Raw genomic sequence first — 18,531 nt, 5'->3', positions numbered from 1 at the left:
GAGAAACAAGGGCCTCACTGGCGCCACTGAAGGATGTGTTGTAAATAGCCACCTGCTCGTGCAGTGGTTCATTGCTTAACCGCTGCGCCGGTAGTGGCATGAATACTCGCCACGAGCTATCAATGTGGCAGGCACATATTACCTGCTTCCGTAGTCGAATAGGATCAGAATTTGAATACACTGTAGAGACAGTCGACGCAGAATCCTCACTGGTAATTGTCGTTCATCGAAAAAGCTCTGATTTCAGGGAACGCTGTTGGTCTTCGTCGGACGGGAGTAAACTTCATTAAAATCTGCTGCTGGGCGAGTTGGTATTTCATGCTTTCATTCACACAGCGCCTCTTGAAAACATTCACAAAGCGCTGACTTGAACAAGGTTTATTGCTGCGCGTAGCGTGTGCAGTACAGCGCGCATGCGCAGCAACGAAAAGGAGTCAGCCTTGAACCCGTTGCAGGGTTGCGCGTGGTGTACGACGCGCACCGGCGACCCCTGGAGCGCGTGGCGGACTTGCGGATCCTGTGCACCGAGTGCCGTGTGCCTCACTTCGAACGTGTGGACGACAGCCGAGTGTACCGCATAGGTGCCCTCAGCTACATCGTGCATGGAGGGGACAACTTCGACTTCTCGTTCGTCGCCCCCAGGGACATGTACGACACCGGTGAGGGGCGGAAAAAGCTGTCTCGCTGAGCGTAAACATGTTCCGCCTTCCGTGGGCTTCCGGACGTCTGCCGAGAATGGAAGCGTGAAGGGTTTTGCGGCACAACAGGACGATAAAGAAAAGAGCGCTGTCCTGTGCATCCTCACTCTGTGTTGTCCTGTCGAGCTGCAATGATCCTGCTAACAGCCAAGAACAAACAAGCCTAGCTTGAATTTTACTAAGCTTAAAAGGGCCGTGGCATGCTTGTTCTTAATATTGCAGTTTTGCAGATAAGTTAAAGGACGGAGAAAAGATAATGCTAGAAAAACTAGCCATCTTGTATATGCAATATCTTATGACCTCGAACGTACCAGAGGCTCAGAAGAACACTAACATTATCTTAATTCATAAGAAAGGAGACGCCAAGGACCTGAAAAAATGCATGCCGATCAGCTTACTGTTCTTTGTCTACAAGGTATTTACTAAGATAATCACTAACAGAGTCAGCAGAAACCCGAGACTTCAATCAACCAAATGATCAGACAGGCTTTCGTAAAGGATATTCTACAATAGATATTATTGTCTCTGTAAATCAGGTGATAGAAAAATGCGCAGGATATAACGAACCTCTATATACATCATTAATGATTACGAGCAAGCATTTGACTCAGTGGAAACCTCCTCAGTGATTAAGGTATTGAGGAATCAAGGTGCAGAAGAGTCTTGTATAACAGTACCGGAAGAAATCCATAACTACGGTACAGGTACTATAACCCTACTGAAGTCAGGAATAAAATTCCAATAAGGATGCGTGTCGGGGAGGTTGACACCTCCCTAATGCTATACACCGCCTGTTTACAGGAGGCATTCCGAGGCCTAATTTGGGAACAATTGGGGATAAGAGTAAATGAGAATACCTAAATATTCTTTGATTCGCTGGTGGCATTGCTTAGCCGAGTCACCCAGGAGATGCATTGGAAAACATGATCGATAAGTCAGACAGGCAGAGCAGTACGGTGTGTCTAAAATTAGCCTTCAGAAAACCAAAGTAAAGTTCAACAGTATAGCAAGGGAACAGTAGTTCAGAATTGGTAGCGAGGTGCTAGAAGTGGCATGAGTCTGCTTAGGGATTTTCCGGATCATGAGAGGGATATAACTAGAAGAATAAGAATGGGGTAGAGCGCCTATGGCGGGTTCTCTAAGATCACGAACTGCAGTTTACCAATATCCCTAAAGAGAAAAGTATACAACTGTATCATATGGGTACCCACCTACGGGGCAGAAACTTGGAGGCTAACGAAAAGGGTTCGTCTCCACTTAAGGACAATTCAGCGGGCTATGGAAAGCAAAATGATAGGTGTTACGTTAAGGGACCAGAAGAGGGCAGAGTGGGTGAGAGAACAAACGCGGGTTAATGACATCCTAGGTTAAATCAAGAGGAAGAAATGGGCTTGTGCATGGCATGTAATGGGAAGGCAAAATAACTGTTGCTCCTTAGGGCGACAGTGTGGATATCAAGAGAAGGCAATCATATCAGGAGCGGTAAAAATTTAGGTGGGCGGATGAGATTAAGAGGCTTGCAGGAATACGATGGGCGCGGCTCGAAAAGGACAGGGTTATTTGGAGAGACATGGAAGAGCACTTTGCCCTGCAGTGGGTTTAGTCAGGCTGATGATGATGATGATGAACGGCGGATTGCTGATACACAAAAACGAACCACCCTTATCAGTATCGTAAGCCCTTACTTTCTACTCGCTATGTGTGAAAATAACCTGCGTTTCATGAAACGAAGGGTTACATGTGTGATCGCATTCGCGACAATGAATCTGTAGATTAGATTCTGTACCGCTGTCCGAAGATTTGTTGTGTTCCATAAGGTGCATGTTTAAACAACGTCCCGTTGGTCCAACGTAGTAGCCACCGCAAGAAAGGGGTATCTGGTAGACTACACCTTTTCCACAATCTACCATTCTAAAACCAGGCTTTAAAGAACAATTTCTTCCCTCTCTCCGTCATACATCCGGCTGCCGCCTGCACGGCATTGCCTGGCACATATCCATCAGGTCCGCAGGATAGCTCAAACTAGTGGAGCCCTGGAATAAGGACCCCACTCATTAGCTCGAACCACTCCCCGATTTGAACAGCGGGGCTGTTCTTTTCAACGCTTTCATGGGACAGGTGTCAGAACGCAGGCGTAGCGATGTGGAGAGGGCATACTCTAACGAGACGGAGAGCAAGCGCCAAACAGGTGCAGCATAGTGGCGGGAGGGACAGCAAGCGCCAAGCACAGGTGCATCATAGTGGGGAGAGGGAGAGCAAGTGCCAAGCACAGGTGCAGCGTATTGGAGGGAGGGAGCGCAAGAGCCAAGCACGGGTGCAGCGTAGTGGTTAGAGGGGGCAAGCGCCAAGCACAGGCGCAGCATAGTGGCGGGAGGGAGAGCGAGCGCCAGTGCACAGGTGCAGCATAGTGGGGAGCGGGAGATCAAGCGCCAGGCACAAGTGCAGCATAGGGGGAGAGGGAGAGAAAGCGCCATGCACAGGTGCAGCGTAGGGGGAAGTTGGAGAGCATGCGCCAAGCACAGGTGCAGTGTAGTGGCGGGAGAGAGAGCGCGCGCCAAGCTCAAGTGAAGCGTATTGGCGGGAGGGAGAGCAACCGCCAAGCACAGGTGCAGCGTAGTGGGGGGAGAGAGAGCGAGCGCCAAGAACAAATGAAGCGTAGTGGCGGGAGAGCGAGCGCCAATGCACAGGTGCAGTGTAGTGGCGGGAGGGAGAGACAGCCCCAAGCACAGGTTCACCGTAGTGGGGAGAGGGAGAACAAACGCCAAGCACAGGTGCGGTGTGTGGCGGGAGAGAGAGCAAGCGCCAAGCACAGGTGCAGCATTGTGGTGAGAGGGAGAGCAAACGCCAAGCACAGGTGCAGCATAGAAGGAGAGGGAGAGCAAGCGCCAAGCACAGGTGCAGCATAGGGGGAGAGTGAGAGCAAGCGCCAAGCACAGGTGCAGCATAGTGGCCGGAGGGAGAGCAAGCACCAAACACAGGTTTAGTGTAGTAGCGAGAGGGAGGGCAAGCGCCAAACACAGATACAGCGTAGTAGGGAGAGGGAGAGCAAGCGCCGAGCACAGGTGCAGCCTAGTGGCGGGAGGCAAAGTAAGCGCCAAGCACATGTGCAGTGTAGTGGGGAGAGAGCGAGCGGGTGCCAGGCGCAAGTGGGCGGAGCCAAGGCGTGGGTGAGAGCACACACCGAGCGCATGTTGGCGGATTCATGGAGAGAAGAGGAGTCGGCCTATTGGAGAAAAATGAAAATGAAAATTGGTTTTTGGAGGAAAGGAAATGACGCAGTAACTGTCTCACATACATCGGTGGGCACCCGAACCGCGCCGTACGGGAAAGGATAAAAGAGGAAGTGAAAGAAGAAAGGAAGTAAGGTGCCGTAGTAGAAGTTTGGTTGGTAACAACTTTATAGTCCTGCAGACCTGTCGCCGACGGGGCCTTGAGTCTCCCACGTGGGGACGTCGAGGTGTTTCCTCGCCGTCGCCTCGCGGGCCTGCTGGACGGCCAAGATTTGGTCACCGAGGCTGGGGCTGCGCAAGGCAGCGGCCCACCGCGGCGGGAGGGTTCCAGAGTTAGCGCCGTGTGTGTTTTTGTTACAGTCCCAGAGCATGTGAGTTATATCACTGTGAGTTATATCAAGTGCTTATATCACTGTGGCAGACCTTGCGTTTATTTGTCGGGTATGTGCCGGGGTAGAGCCTGTGGTATTGTTCCGGGTTAGGGTACGTGAGTATCTGTAGTTGTCTGAGGGCCACCACCTGCGCCCTGTCCAGCTTGCCGCTGGGCGTAGGGAAGGTTCGGCGGGCCAGGCAGTGGGCCTTGGTTAGTTTGTTGTAGCAGGTCAAACCGTCTTTGGTGCTCTCCCATGGACGGCGGTCACCGGCGCGGTTCGCGAGCTTGTGCGCCTTGGCGTGTGCCGTCTCATCTTGGTTGCGATCATCATCATCATCATCATCATCATCAGCCTTACTACACCCACTGCAGGGTAAAGGCCTCTCCCATGTCTCTCCAATTAACCCTGTCCTTTGCCAGCTGCATCCACCCTTTGCCTGCAAACTTCCTAATCTCATCCGCCCACCTAATCTTCTGCCGCCCCCTGCTACGTTTACTTTCTCTTGGAATCCATTCCGTTACCCTTGAGGACCAGCGGTTATCTTGCCTTCGCATTACATGCCCTGCTCGAGCCCATTTCTTTCTCTTGCTTTCGACTAGGATGTCATTAACCCGTGTTTGTTCCCTCACCCACTCTGCCCGCTTCCGGTCTCTTAACGTTACACCTATCATTTTTCTTTTCATGGCTCGCTGAGTTGTGCTTAACTTCAGCTGAACTCTTTTCGTTAGCCTCCACGTTTCTGCCCCGTAGGTGAGTACCGGTAAGATAAAGATGTTGTACACTTTTCTCTTGAGAAAAATTGGTAAACTGCCGCTCATGATCGGCGAGAACTTGCCATATGCGCTCCACCCCATTCTTATCCTTCTAGTTACCTCCCTCTCAGGATCCGGATCAGCTGTCACTTCCTGCCCTAAGTAGACGTATTCCGGCACAACTTCTAGGCTCTCGCTGCCAATTGTGAACTGTTGTTCTTTTGCTAGGCTGTTCAACATTACCTTGGTTTTCTGCATGTTAATTTTTAGACCAATCGTTCTGCTCTGCCTGTCTACCTCATTGATCATGATTTGCAGTTCACCTCCAGAGTGACTCAGCAAGGCAATGTCATCAGCTAATCGCAGATTATTTAGGTATTCTCCATTTATTCTTATTCCCAACTCTTCCCACTTCAAGCCTCGGAATACCTCCTGTAAACAGGCGGTGAATAGCATTGGCGAGATCGTGTCCCCTTGCCTGACGCCTTTCCTTATTGGAATTTTATTGCTGACTTTATGGAGGACTATAGTAGCTGTGCAGCTGCTATATATATCTTCCAGTATTTTGACATAAGGCTCTTCTACCCCCTGATTGCGCAATGCCTGTATGATTGCGGAGGTTTCCACTGAGTCGAATGCTTTCTCGTAATCAATGAAAGCTATATACAGTGGTTGGTTATATTCTGCGCATTTCTCTATCACCTGATTGATAGTGTGAATATGATCTATTGTGGAATATCTTTTACGAAAGCCTTCCTGATCATTTGGTTGATTAAAGTCTAAGGTTTCTCTGACTCTATTAGCGATTACCTTAGTAAATACTTTGTAGGCAACGGGTATCGGTTGCGTTATGTCTTCGATACTTCTAGGTGTGCCGGGAACCACTGAATTCTGGTTTGAAAATCTACCTCCCGCTGAACTTGTCGATTGCTCAGGGCTCGGGCCGCAATATCTGAGATCCATCTTTTGGCGAAGTTTCTGACCGTTTGTTGCGAGTCGCAGGGAACCATGGTGCACGTCGGATCCGTGAGGGCGAGTGCCACCGCCGCTTCCTCCGCTTCTTCTGCGCGCTCGCACGCTACACTTGCCGCTACACTTGCCAATCGAATTGACGACCGCAACCGCGCATCGCGACCGTTCTGCGTATGTGGCGGTGTCGAACCTTGTCCCCGTTTCGTCTCCGTGGCTGTGTAGGAGAGCTCTGGCCCTGGCCACTCTTCTTCCTTGGTTGTGTTCCGGGTTGACGTTCCGTGGAATTGGGTCAACTCTTAGCGTTTGTCTGATCGCGCCCGGAACGGCGGCTTTCTGGCCTTGTTGTGCGTGGTAACGGATTGCGAGACTTTCCACGATCTGGTGTCCTGCTCTCGTGCCCGCTAATATTTCAAATTGTGAAGTGTGCAGCGCCTCGGTGATTTCGCTAAGCGTGTTGTGAAGCCCGAGCTGCAGCAAGCGGTGCGCGCTCGTGGACTCGGGTTGACGCAGTGCTACCTCGTACACCCTGCGGATGAGGACGTTGATCGTGGCTTCTCTCTTCTATCACTTGTCGAATGCAGCGACGTACGCAATATGGCTCATGACGAAAGAGTGTATGAGTCGTGTCAGACTCGCCTCCCTCATTCCGTTTCTTTTGCTGGTGACCCTCTTGCGGATTCGCGTGGCGTTAGCCCTCTTGTGCTTTAATTTAGTGATAGTTTCGCCGTTGGCACCGATTATCATGCCGAGGTCCCTATTCTGTGCACTATCGGGATAGTTGCTCCGTTTCTCGTGCGCAGTCTGATCTCTTTGTATTCTCGCCGGTCGTTGCCGCATTCCGATCACACCCGGGTTGTTTTCCACTCTGTGTAGGGCGGTAGAGTAGGAGCCCCGACTTTTTCAGTGAACATCGTAATTCCGTACGCACAAGTTATTCCTTTATTGCCTCGATTGATATTTGCAGTGCCTTTTCGATGTAACCGTCGCATCCTTCGTGCATCCAGTAGGTTATGTCGTCGGCGTATATGGAGTGCCGGACGTCTTTGAGTTCTCGTAGCTTTTCTGCTAGCCCGATAATGACTTCACTTCACTTCACTTTATTACCTTAAAGGCCCCAGGGATTGTTGGTGTTAAACAAAAGGTGGGTTACATGTATAAATCAGATTTAATAAACATTGAAAACTCGTAAGGTACATAAATTATTCGATTTTAAATATATTCCCTAAACAATTCACAAACGTTGATGGACAGGTGATTACGGCGATTCCGTGAGGAAGGCTGTTCCAGTCCGTGGCTGAACAAGGAAAGAATGACGATGCAAATGTAGTAGTGCGCGTGCGAGGCCGGGCAACTTGAAGGGGATGACCAATGCGGGGGGAAATGCGTGCAGGCGGATTGATGTCGGGCGGATGACGAAGTGAGCTGTAATAAAATTTATGAAACAAGCTCATACTAGTGATACGACGTCTACAAGCTGGAGATGTCAAGCCTTCCTCTGGTTTTAATGATGACGGTTTGGTTTATGGTTCATAGGGTTTTAACGTCCCAAAGTGACTCAGGCTATGAGGCGCCGTAGTGAAGGGCTCCGGAAATTTCGACAACCTAGGGTTCTTTAACCTGCGCTGGCATCACACAGGACACGGGCCTCTAGAATTTCGCCTCCATCGAAATTCGACCGCCACAGCCGGGATCGAGCCCGCGTCTTTCGGGCCAGTAGCCGAGCGCCATAACCACTCAGCCACCGCGGCGGCTGCTGTTAATGATAATATACTAACATTATATGAATAGCACGAATACATGAATCTTGTGGTTCAACTTTGTACTGATTGTATGGAATTCGTTAGATAATTTTAGTTAGGGCTCCAAACAGCAGATGCGTATTCTAATTTATAACGGACAAGTGATTTGTAGGCAAGTAATTTTACGTTTTGTGGCGCATACTGGGTGCGGTTAGCCTGGAATTCGCTTATCCCCTGTAATATGTTAGGATGAAGGTTTAACCATGAAAGTTTTAGTAGCAAGCGTTTGTGAGGTGTTTGTGAATGAAAATAGCCAATTGTGTATCGCAGGATAGGTTCTAACGAAAGCCATGTTGAGCAGGAAGAAAAAAATTACTAGAGTCAAGAAAATTCATTATGTGGGAATAAATGACATGTCCCATGATTTTACATGGCACACTTGTTAAAGAGATGGGGAGGTAGTTAAGGGGTGATTCTTTGTTACTTGATTTGGAGACCGGAACAACCTTCCCCACCTTTCAGTCGCTGAGTATGCTACCTGTGGAAAGTGATTGTGCAAAAAGTTTGGATACATACACTGCGGAAGCATGGTGAGTATTTTTGAGGAACTTGGAGGTGATTTCATCTGCACCCGCAGAAGATGACATCTTGATATTTTCAATAATACATATAATGCCGTGCACAGAGTACATGATTGAAGGCATATACAAACTGGGGTTGGTAGTTCCGGTAGAAAGTGGCATATCAGTTTTGTGTGTGAAGACGGATGAGAAAGCGGTGTAAAAAATATTAGCATATTCCATGCCACTGGTCATCTCGCCAAGTGGGTTAGCTAATGTGATGACCGGAGCCTGTTGAGGCTTTAGTACTTTCCAGAACTTCCTCGAGTTATTTGTTAGGATCTTCGGCAGGTCATTTTGGAAAAATTCGCGTTTGGCATTACGGATAGATTGCAGGTATGTGGATTCGGCTGAGTAATACTTGTTCCAGGCGCATGCGCTCGTGTTGCGGTTTGCTGCACGAAAGTCTCTTCTTTTTGTTTTCGAGTGTTTTCAAGAGCTTTGAAAATCATGATTTGTTGTGACTGGCACGAAATTTGATGGCGGGAATGAACTTCGCGGCGGCTGCGTTTTTATGGAGGAAAAACGCTAAGGCGCCCGTGTGCTGTGCGATGTCAGTGCACGTTAAAGATCCCCAGGTGGTCGAAATTATTCCAGAGCCCTCCACTACGGCACTTCTTCTTCCTTTCTTCTTTCACTCCCTTCCCTTACGGCGCGGTTCAGGTGTCCAACGATATATGAGACATATACTGCGCCATTTCCTTTCCCCCAAAACCAATTATTAATTATTATTATGAACTTCGTGGTGAGTTCAGCAATTTTAGTTTTGAAAGCAAGCCAGTTTTCCTCAAATGATTGATCATCAAAACCCGTATCAAAGTTGGGAAAAAAGACATCAAATGATTATTAATTTCTTCGTAATTCGCTCTGTCATAAAGGCGAATTGTTTTATGGAATGTTTGGCGCGATTCCGAGATGACAGTGAAAGTAGCGTGTAAAACTTTGTGGTCAATAATTTCGATGATAAACATTCTGAATTATTAGTTAGAATAAGGTCCAGGATGTTGGAGGATTCATGTGTGACACGTGTGGGTTCAGTTACTAACTGGATGAGATTGAAATTTAAACAAACGCCAACAAAGTTCGTCATTTCGGTGTTGCATGTTATTGTTAGGTTCAGCCAGTCGATGGATGGGTAATTAAAATCACCAAAAAGAAGTATGCGCGCGTTGGGATATTTGCCAGTTATTTGATGTAGACTATCGTTTAACTGTGAAGAAAAGATTGGACTACTGGAGGGGGGTCTGTAGCAGACGCCTAGTATGACGATTTGTGGTATACAACGACGGATTACCCATAATATTTCCAGCTCCGATTGGATGTTAATGACAGAACAAGGCAACAGCTGGTTAGTGGCAATAGGAACACCTCCTCCTCGTGAGCCCTGGCGGTCCTTGCGAAAAACGTTAAAATTCGGAAAATCAGCTATAACTTCCCAAGCGGCGCAGGTAATCGGCCCAATATTGCAACAGTATGGTCCCATCCTGGTCCTTTGTAGGGCCTGCCTTTGCCAATACGGCTACGATGTTGGGCCAATTACCTGTGCTGCTTGGGTTCCGGATCAGTGACGTCGTCTGTCAGCCACGTTTCTGTTAGTACGAGTATATTGCTGGCAGATGATGAAACAAGATTACAAATGTGTTCACGCTTTGGGAGGAAACTACGTATGTTCGTAAAGATAATAGAAAAAGAAAGATTTGGCAGTTCACCGCGAAGGCTCTAACAAGAAAGATTAGTAGCGCGACGATAAGTCCTATGCTATTAGATTTCATGTACTGATTGTGATGACTCGTCGAAGCATAGCGTTTAGAACCGATGCACAAGGTTTTGTAGCGCAAGGAAAATTTCGTGGTAGTAGTTTTGGCAAATTTATAAGGTGCTTTCCCGCTTCTCGGACAGGGCGTGAAACGTCCTCCCCTATGCTGTAATCGGTGCCTTTTAACTTACGGCTGTTTGAAGTAATCAGCTCCTTGGTTTTAAAAAAAATGCAAATTTGACTATTATGGGTCGAATGCAGTCAGGAGAATGGCTCCCGAGACGGTGGGCCCTTTCAATTTCTTTGGGGTCAATGGATGAGTCTAAATGATCACAGCAGAGGCGGAGGACTGTTCCTTCAGATTCGGGTGATGTTTCGGATGCATTCTCATCTTTAATGTGGTAAAAAGTTTAATTGTTACGTCGCGAGCGATTTTCGGCGTCATTCAAACGGGCTTATATACCTCGGATTTCTTTGGCTGTTTGTGTAGTGTTAGCGCAGATTGTATCCATATCAGTCCTTAGGGTTACGACATCTTGATAATGTTTTACCAGGGCGGATAACCTGTTACTAAGATTAGAAATAGCTTGTACCGTAGGTGTAAGTTAATTTCTGAGACCTCGGACCTCAAAAATTAATTGCGATGGACCATCAGACAGTTTCTTCAGTTCCTCTAGTACCTTTTCAGGGCCTCTGTTTGATTAAAAATCGCCAGCCGAGAGCAACAGGGTACGCATGACACCAGCACATTCAAGGGCAATGGAAAGGCAGCACTGTGGGGTCGGTAGCTGCAGGAGACAGTAGTTGCTCGATTCTTTTGTCAAAAGAGAGTATTGCTTACTGACCTGCGTAGCGAAACCGAGCGGGTTTGATGACTGCATCGTGGCACAGCCACCGAGCCCACAGGGCGTAGTAGTAGTAGTAGTAGTAAGTGGATGAAAAGGGAAGAGGAAAGGAAAATGCACGGGCCTGTGACTGGTGTTAAAACACCACCACCACTGCCGGCGTGCAGATAGAGAGAAGGATAGGTAGGGTTTCAGAGGAAGAAGGAAGAACGCGCGCGCAGGGGCGCGCGGCGTTCTCCGGGCGCCGAACGCGGGTGATGCGCCTTTATAGTCGCCGTCTCTGTCGCTCTCGATGACCATGGGGGCGTCCGGGGACAGTCGAGGAAGAGCAGATTTGGCGCTGCCGAACAGGCTGAAGTAGTATTCCTGTATATGCTCCCGCAGGGAGCAGAGTTACGCGAAGGTCCGCCATTTTGTTCCAAGCTGTGCGGGAAAGCAGCTCCTCGAGCGCACAGGCGCTGGGATTATGACGGGGCTGGCGTTGTACAGCAGTTCGCGTCCGGGCGTGTATTTCTGCGATCATGTGGTCGCTCCCCAGGTCGGCGGACGTGTTTTTCCACGTGGTGACCGTCGCCCCGGCATTTCGGATGAACGTCAGGTCCGTGGTTGTGTCCCTGGTAGTGGAGTTACCGATTCTCGTCGGGTGCGCCGGATCCGTAAGTAACTTGAAGTCTAGTTCCTGCGCATCTTACCCGTGTTGTCTTCCCTTGGTCGTGCAGTAGCCGCAACCCCATGCCGTGTCTGCCGCATTGAAATTACCCCCTGTAATCAGCGTGTGGGATCCGGCCATCTTGAGCGTCTTCTGAAACAGCGCACGGAAGCGTTGGCGGTGTTTCGACGGGCTGCTGTATACGTTCAGTATGAATATACCTTGTTTCATCTGCTTGGTGGGATCACTTCGATCAAAGCGTGTTCCATCTGGACGCCGCTTAGTTCGTGGTCAACGAATGTTAGGCGCTTCCTAACGAGCGTGCATACACCCCTCCTCTCGATTTTGCTGCCGTGCGTTTTGTAGCCTGTTAAGGTGGCCGCGTTGGCGAGTGTTTCTTGGAGTAATATTACGTCCGGTTTACGTGTAGCGTGCCTGATCTGTTGCAGTATAACCGCCTTTTTGTCGGCGCAGCCGCGGCAGTTCCACTGCCACATTATTAACACTTGATTACCGTTTGCCATGTTGATGCTTATGCGTGTTACCCAGCTGTCCTTGATGGTGGCTCGGTCCCGCATCACTGCTTTCCGATACGTGTCTGTGTTGCATGAATACGCAGTGATTCATTATTATCTGCATATTTCCTTCGAGGTTAGTGGTCCTGTTTGCGAGCCCGAGGACTGTTGCGTGTAGGGTCTCAATGGTACTTTGCATGGCGCATAGCATTTCCTTGATGTCTTCAATTTCCCCTCGCACCTAGCTCTCAAAACCGCTCTCGTGCTGTTGTTGTTCTATCGCCCGTTTCTTCGGGGCGGGCGCGTCCGCCTCAGAACGCTCGCCGGCACCTGCTGTTGAGCGTTCTGATTGTTTCGTTCCACCACGGAGCACTCGTGTCTGAATTCCCTCATCTCTTGGATTAGCTTTTGGACTAGTTCGCGCATTACCGCGTTCTCATTTCGCATTTCTGCGTTCTTTTTCTTAGGGCCTCTAAAATGCCGTTATCGGTGTTTGATTTTGCTCTGGGACTGCAGGTGCTGTTACGACCCCCTCCCGCGCGATGCCTCGGACAGTGTCCGCCCAGCTCACCTTGTCTCCGGGAGTTGGTGTCCTGGATCTCGATCTTTTCGGAGCGCGGCTGTCTTTGCCGGCTGTGGGACCGGGACCGGCCACGCGATCGCGACGTCGATCTGTGTCTGGGCGGCTTGATGGGCGGAAAGTCTTGCTGTGTCAGTTAGGCGTGTGCGTTTTGGCGCTCCCATCGTCGCCTGCGAATCACGTACGGAGCCTTGTACCCTGCTTTGCAGGCCTTGTCGGCCGTCATGTGAGAGCCTCCGCACCGATTACACTTGGGCGAGCATTAGTGTCCCTCGTCGGGTGTTGCGCCCTCCGCAACCTCGGTAAATGCGGTTGGCGGGATTTGGGCAAACTTTCATGCGTTGGTCGAGATGTCCACACTGGTAACAGATATCAATTTGCTTGCGATACAACGTGCAACGGACGAGTGTTGCGCCGTACCTGACGAGGTTGGGCACTTTGAGTCCGTCGAAGGCAATTACAACCGTGGTCGTAGTGCCTATGCGTTTGGCCGCCAGTTCCTGTGGGTTTCTCGCGTTTACAATGCTCTCTTCCAGTGCTCGGGGTCCATCCTCAATGGGTATGCCACGAACCGCTCCCTTGGTTTTATTATCGGGTGCCGTTTCGTACGCGTTGATTCGTGCGGTTTCCCTTGGATGTGAATTTGCCGCATTTTGGCATTGCGGACCGCTTTTATTCGTTTCCGCGTGCTGAAAACGACGATGTTCTGGTGTGAGTTCAGACAGACCTTGTCTTCAGCACTTTCGTCTACCGTAAGGCCGGCGGCCGCGAAGATTGCGGCGGTGATCATCGCGGCGCCGACCTTAACGATGTCGAGGCCGCCTTTTGGTCGATCCACGATTTTTATTTCCTCCTTCCGTAGCTAGGGCATGCGTCCCGCGTTGATAACCTTTCCTTTGACATGCTTGGGTTTCGTACCTTGCTGGCCGGTGCCAGGCGCGTTCATTCTTGCATCGATGTCGTGCGTCGAGATCGCACCGCGGTTTCGGGGTCTCGAACGCCGCGATCCGGCGGTCATCCATTCGGCTTCTTCGGTAATTTCGTCGGCAGAAATGTCTTCCCCCATCTCTTGCACGTTCATTCTTGAGTCACAATCGCCGGCTTGTGCCGCTTCGTTGGAAAGAGTCCGTATACGTGGCACCGCGTCCATCAGCGGCACAGAGCTGTTGCACCGGCTAGGCCTAGCGTCTGGCGTACACGCCTAGACCTAGCGAGGTTACGGCGTGGTCGGAGCGCAGGAAGTGAAGAATGGCGGCCCAACTCAAAACTGGGTATCCGTCGATGCCTCTCGACTTCGCGGATTCGTTGGTTAAAGATTTGCGCGGAAAAGATTTGCGCTGAAATACGGTTGAAATCGCTGCGAAATCATTTGTAGAAGACAGAGCCGATGTGAACGCGTCCGCTCATCTCGGTTACCGCAGCGCCCTCCGTGCACAGGTGAAGGTGCACAGGTGCAGCCTAGTGGCGGGAGAGAGAGCAAGCGCCAAGCACAGGTGCAGTGTAGTGGGGAAAGGGGAAGCGGTAGCCAGGCGCAGGTGGGCGGACCCAAGGCACGGGTGTGAGCACACGCCGAGCGCAGGTTGGTGGAGTCATGGATATGAGGAGAGGAGCCGGTAAATCGGAGAAAAATTAAAATAAATATTGGTTTTTGGAGGAAAGGAAATGGTCGGTGGGCACCCTAACCGCGCCGTAAGGAAAAGGATAAAAGAGGAAGTGAAAGAAGAAAGGTAGAGGCGCCTTAGTGGAAATCTCCGGAAACATTTCGACCACCTGGTGATCCGAATGTGCACTGACATCGCATAGCACAGAGGCGCCGTTTGCGTTTCGCCTCCATCGAAACGCGCCAGCTGCAGTCGGGTCCAAACCCGAGTACTCCGGATCAGTAGTCGAGCGCCTCAACCACTGAGCCACCGCGGCGGGTACAGTTGGAGAGCGTGCACCCAACCGCTGGTTCGGAGGAGAGCATGTGTAGAGGAGTGCGGGTGGCGTTCATTTCTTGTATGTTGGGAAATTGTACAGTCGCGCGCTCTTCGGAAGAATCCGCCCGTTGGGAGCTTCAGCGGGAGTTGGCGTGCCACGGGCACGGCGTTGCCAGGCGAATATAGAAGCCCACGCGAGGAATGCCGGAAAACAAATGCTTTAATTGTCGGAAAAGGGAGAGAGTGTGCCATGGATAGATCAAGGGAAAAAAACAGCGAGTGAGGACGCGGGACCAGAGACACTCACAGACTGTCGCCGGACTTACGAATGAGTTATTATTGCTTAAACCAGGTATTTAAAGCCACTTTCTTGCTAGATAACCGGATACTGTACTATGGGTGCTATGGATAGATACTATATATAGATAACCGCTCAGCCAGTATATCTGCTTGCTTTGAGAAGTTATAAGAAGCTTAGCCTTGCAAAAGGGAACTCCAGGGCAGCATAGCTGTTAACATCAGTGTTCGCGACGTTAACTCAGTGAAGCTGGGCTAATTTCTTTAATAAAGTTTTCCTCTTCCTCCTTGGTAATCAATGACAGGACGCCACCGCCATGTCCTTTACGGCGCGAATCGGCGAAAGCGTGCACGGCACTTGCCGCTTCTCACATCCGGGAGCACTTGCCCGCTAAGGAGGGCACACCCATAACATTTGAAAAACATGTTCCTGAGCGTAAATAGACATAAACAGACATTCAGAAGAGGGGCGCCGCGAAGTCCAGTTTCCCAAGGATCACCAAGCTTGCGGACAGTACTGATCAGTTAAAAAAAAACACGGAAATGTGATTTTATTTCGCTAAGCTGAAAAATAAATTTGAGCGACCACCTTTCACGGTGTGCCTGCAAGCACCTCAACCCAGCGAGCATCGCGCAGCAGACGACGCTCGGTGATTGATTGATTGATTGATGGATCGATGGATCGATTGAAGAAGTTTTATTGCCACCAGAAAACACGTTTCTCCCCGCCCCCGGCACGCAGGCCTGGGAGACGGGGGAGTTGCGCGTCCGCGGTTATAGGCTGGCTGGCAGTCTTTGACTGGTAACGGCATCCTCCGCGTGATGGATTGTGGTGAGCTCGAACTCAGGGCCCGGGCTTCTTAGCAGGCTCTCCCAGGCTTCGCCACCTTCAATACTTCTGCACGCCTCGGGAGAATTTGAGCGAGCAAGGCCTTGTGACGTCAGCGATTGGAAGTTGCCAGGCCAGGAAGCTGTTTGCAAAAGATACGAGAATTCGTTTTAAAAATATCTATCGCGCCAAATCAACTGGCACTTCGCTGAATCGTAACTTGCTCTGTTGTGAATTGGATGCAATGAGGGGGGTATGAACGAAAATGGTTGTCATGGCCGCCCCTTAATGTATTTCAAGCTTAACAGCAGTGGGAACTAAGGCTTAAAATGGTGTATTTGCGTGACGCTTTCGAAGGAACACCGCCGCAATGGCTCAGTGGTTATAGTGTTCGACTGCTGACCTGAAAGACGCAGGTTCCATTCCAGTCGCATATTGATGAAGGCGAATTGCTATAGAGGACCATGCACCGTGCGATGTCAATTCATCTTAAAGAACAATTAAAAACAGTAGCAAACAGAAAGGAAGACAAAAAAAAGTGACACAAACATCATGGGGACGATGGTGTTACTTCGTTGCTTTTCGTTTTTCTCTGCTGCTGTTTTTAATGAATCATGTGCCAACTATGTCAGCCTTGCACTTGGTTTTAACTCTTTAAATTTAAATTTCAATCACCCCAGGTGATTGAAATTTGTCCGGAGCCACTACTAAGGGGTCTCTTTTATCCGCAGTCGCTTTTGGGCGTTAAACCCTATAAAACTGATCTAACTTATCTCTCACAGGCACGGCTTTCTTGTAGACGTTCACAACCATGTCCGTAGACCTTTCTTAACATACAAATATTGATTTGTATAGTTTCCACCAGCAGTAATGAAACGTGGCGGGAGAAACATGAACAGTTGCTTGAACCGGCTGTTTTATTATGCCATCTGGCGCAGTACCAGTAGGGAAGCAAGTTGAAGTTTCGAAGCTGGAAGTGGGCATAGCATAATGTACCTGATTCTAACTGCCTCGATTCTTACTCATATCCGAGTTTCATGATTACAAAAATGAAAAAGAAATTGTGTTAAAGCCACGATCATATTTGGCTCCAAGTTACTCCTCGTCGCTGTCTTCGCGTACCTCGAATCAGTGGATGAGCAGTTGCGCCAGTCGAAGGCAAAAGGAGCAGATGGTAACATGGCGCACCGTCCTCTGCTGCGCGGCTGACTAGCTGGTAAGCGGCGAACCAATAGCTGGCCCTATAGCTTCAGATGGTGGAGCTGCGCATCGCTTCGGAAGTTGCCCAAGGGAAAGTCACTAACCGGAAGTTGTCTTTCACGCTACCTGCCACTTGTATGGAATAGCGGCCTCCAGCCATAGCGAGCCGGGTAAATGATATGGGTAGTTAGCATTTTCTTAGCGGAAGCGATGTGCATGAATCATGCCGGGAGCGGAAGCCGGCATGAGGCGCGGTATGGCCGCTCAATTCCGGGTCGTAATTTTTGTTTAAGAAAGAAAAGGTAAAAGTATATGCGGCGATCTAGGCAGTTGGGCGAGCATCTTCAAGACACCAGCCATGCTAACAAAGAAAGACAACCTTGATTTTGCAATGCCATGACGCTGGGATTATTAGTAGAATATTTTCTTCTTTGTATCCCATTGTAAAGCGCATTGAGGTCCAATGTTTCATTTTCATTAAAAAATTGCGCGTCAGCATCCGTTAATTACGCTACAGGCCATGCCAGAAGGTGCTTGCCGCCGCAAGCTTACACCACAGAGAGGGAGGGAGCTGCTGTAACTCAATGAGATGACAAGCACAACGGTACAGAATGTGCGCACAATCTGTCTTTTAACCAGGACTCGAAGATGTGCAAGCTGTGCAGGAGTACATGAATGCCAGCTCACCGATAACTACGGGCGTGGACGGCAGAATCACCTTCCTGCAGCGATCGCCGGCTTCATCTTCGGCTGCAGGTAGACAGCGCGCTCCGGTTTTCGCCGCTCTCTTTCTACTGGTGCTTTCGTCATGGCCTCTACTGTGACAGGGGGCACACCTAGTGTACCGGCAGCTGGACATGCGGTTGTTTATAAGCACACTTGGAAACTGCACGTCCAAGCGTGCTCTGTGTGTGTTGATTGTTTTGAAAAGCGCAAAATAAATAATTGTGCCTTGTCTCTCGCAGTGTGTTGCTTGGTGTGGTCTCTCGGCAGCCGGCATGTTGGCCCGGTCTGCGAATCCCTAAGTTCCACGAAATGTGGCCGTAGCTGCCTCTGCACAAGGCCATTCTCATACAACTTTTTCCTGTCATCCACCTTGCGTCTGCCGCCTTCCGATCGGGACAGAGGGAACTCTGTGCTGGGATTGGAAGAGCGGAGAGGCCTTTCAGCCTGCTTCTCTGTCGCCTGCGTTTTGGGCATCATCTTCTGTACCATGTTCATCTTTGCTTTACTTAGTGCAAGTACCAACTGCGTTATACTTGCGTCTGAGTGACTCTTCTGAGTCGCCTGGCGAACAGTTTCAGAGAATAAGAGACAAGGATAGCTCTGCAGGCCAAGAATGTAATGAATGGTGTGGCCTTAAGTTGATTTTGTTACTGCCAAAGCCTGCCGCGTTTTGAGCTTTCTGCGACGTAAAGCAAAACTTTTGCCTTTAAAGACAATATAACTGCTGTATAAAATGAATGCTAGTAGCATACTTGAGTATGCTTTCACAGTCTGGGGCCCGAAATCGTGGTTTGAAATTCAAAATCTAGAAAGAGTTTATAATTTGCCCG

At 49.7% G+C, this 18,531-nt stretch overlaps 1 protein-coding gene across 1 annotated transcript in view; it reads left to right on the top strand.

Moving 5' to 3' along the window:
• LOC144096728 (protein 5NUC-like) overlaps nt 1-17,939 on the top strand; it is a 591,711-nt gene extending 573,772 nt beyond the window's left edge. The window contains 2 exon segments of the mRNA XM_077629576.1: nt 456-659; nt 17,615-17,939. Coding sequence (XP_077485702.1) covers nt 456-659; nt 17,615-17,799 — 389 coding nt within the window. The 3' untranslated portion in view covers nt 17,800-17,939.
• The last annotated feature ends 592 nt before the right edge of the window (nt 17,940-18,531 follow it).

The sequence above is a fragment of the Amblyomma americanum genome, chromosome 7, assembly GCF_052857255.1.
Source record: "Amblyomma americanum isolate KBUSLIRL-KWMA chromosome 7, ASM5285725v1, whole genome shotgun sequence".
Taxonomy (NCBI): Eukaryota; Metazoa; Arthropoda; class Arachnida; order Ixodida; family Ixodidae; genus Amblyomma; species Amblyomma americanum.
Note: the sequence above shows the minus strand (reverse complement) of the source record. Positions and strands in the feature narration are given on the sequence as shown.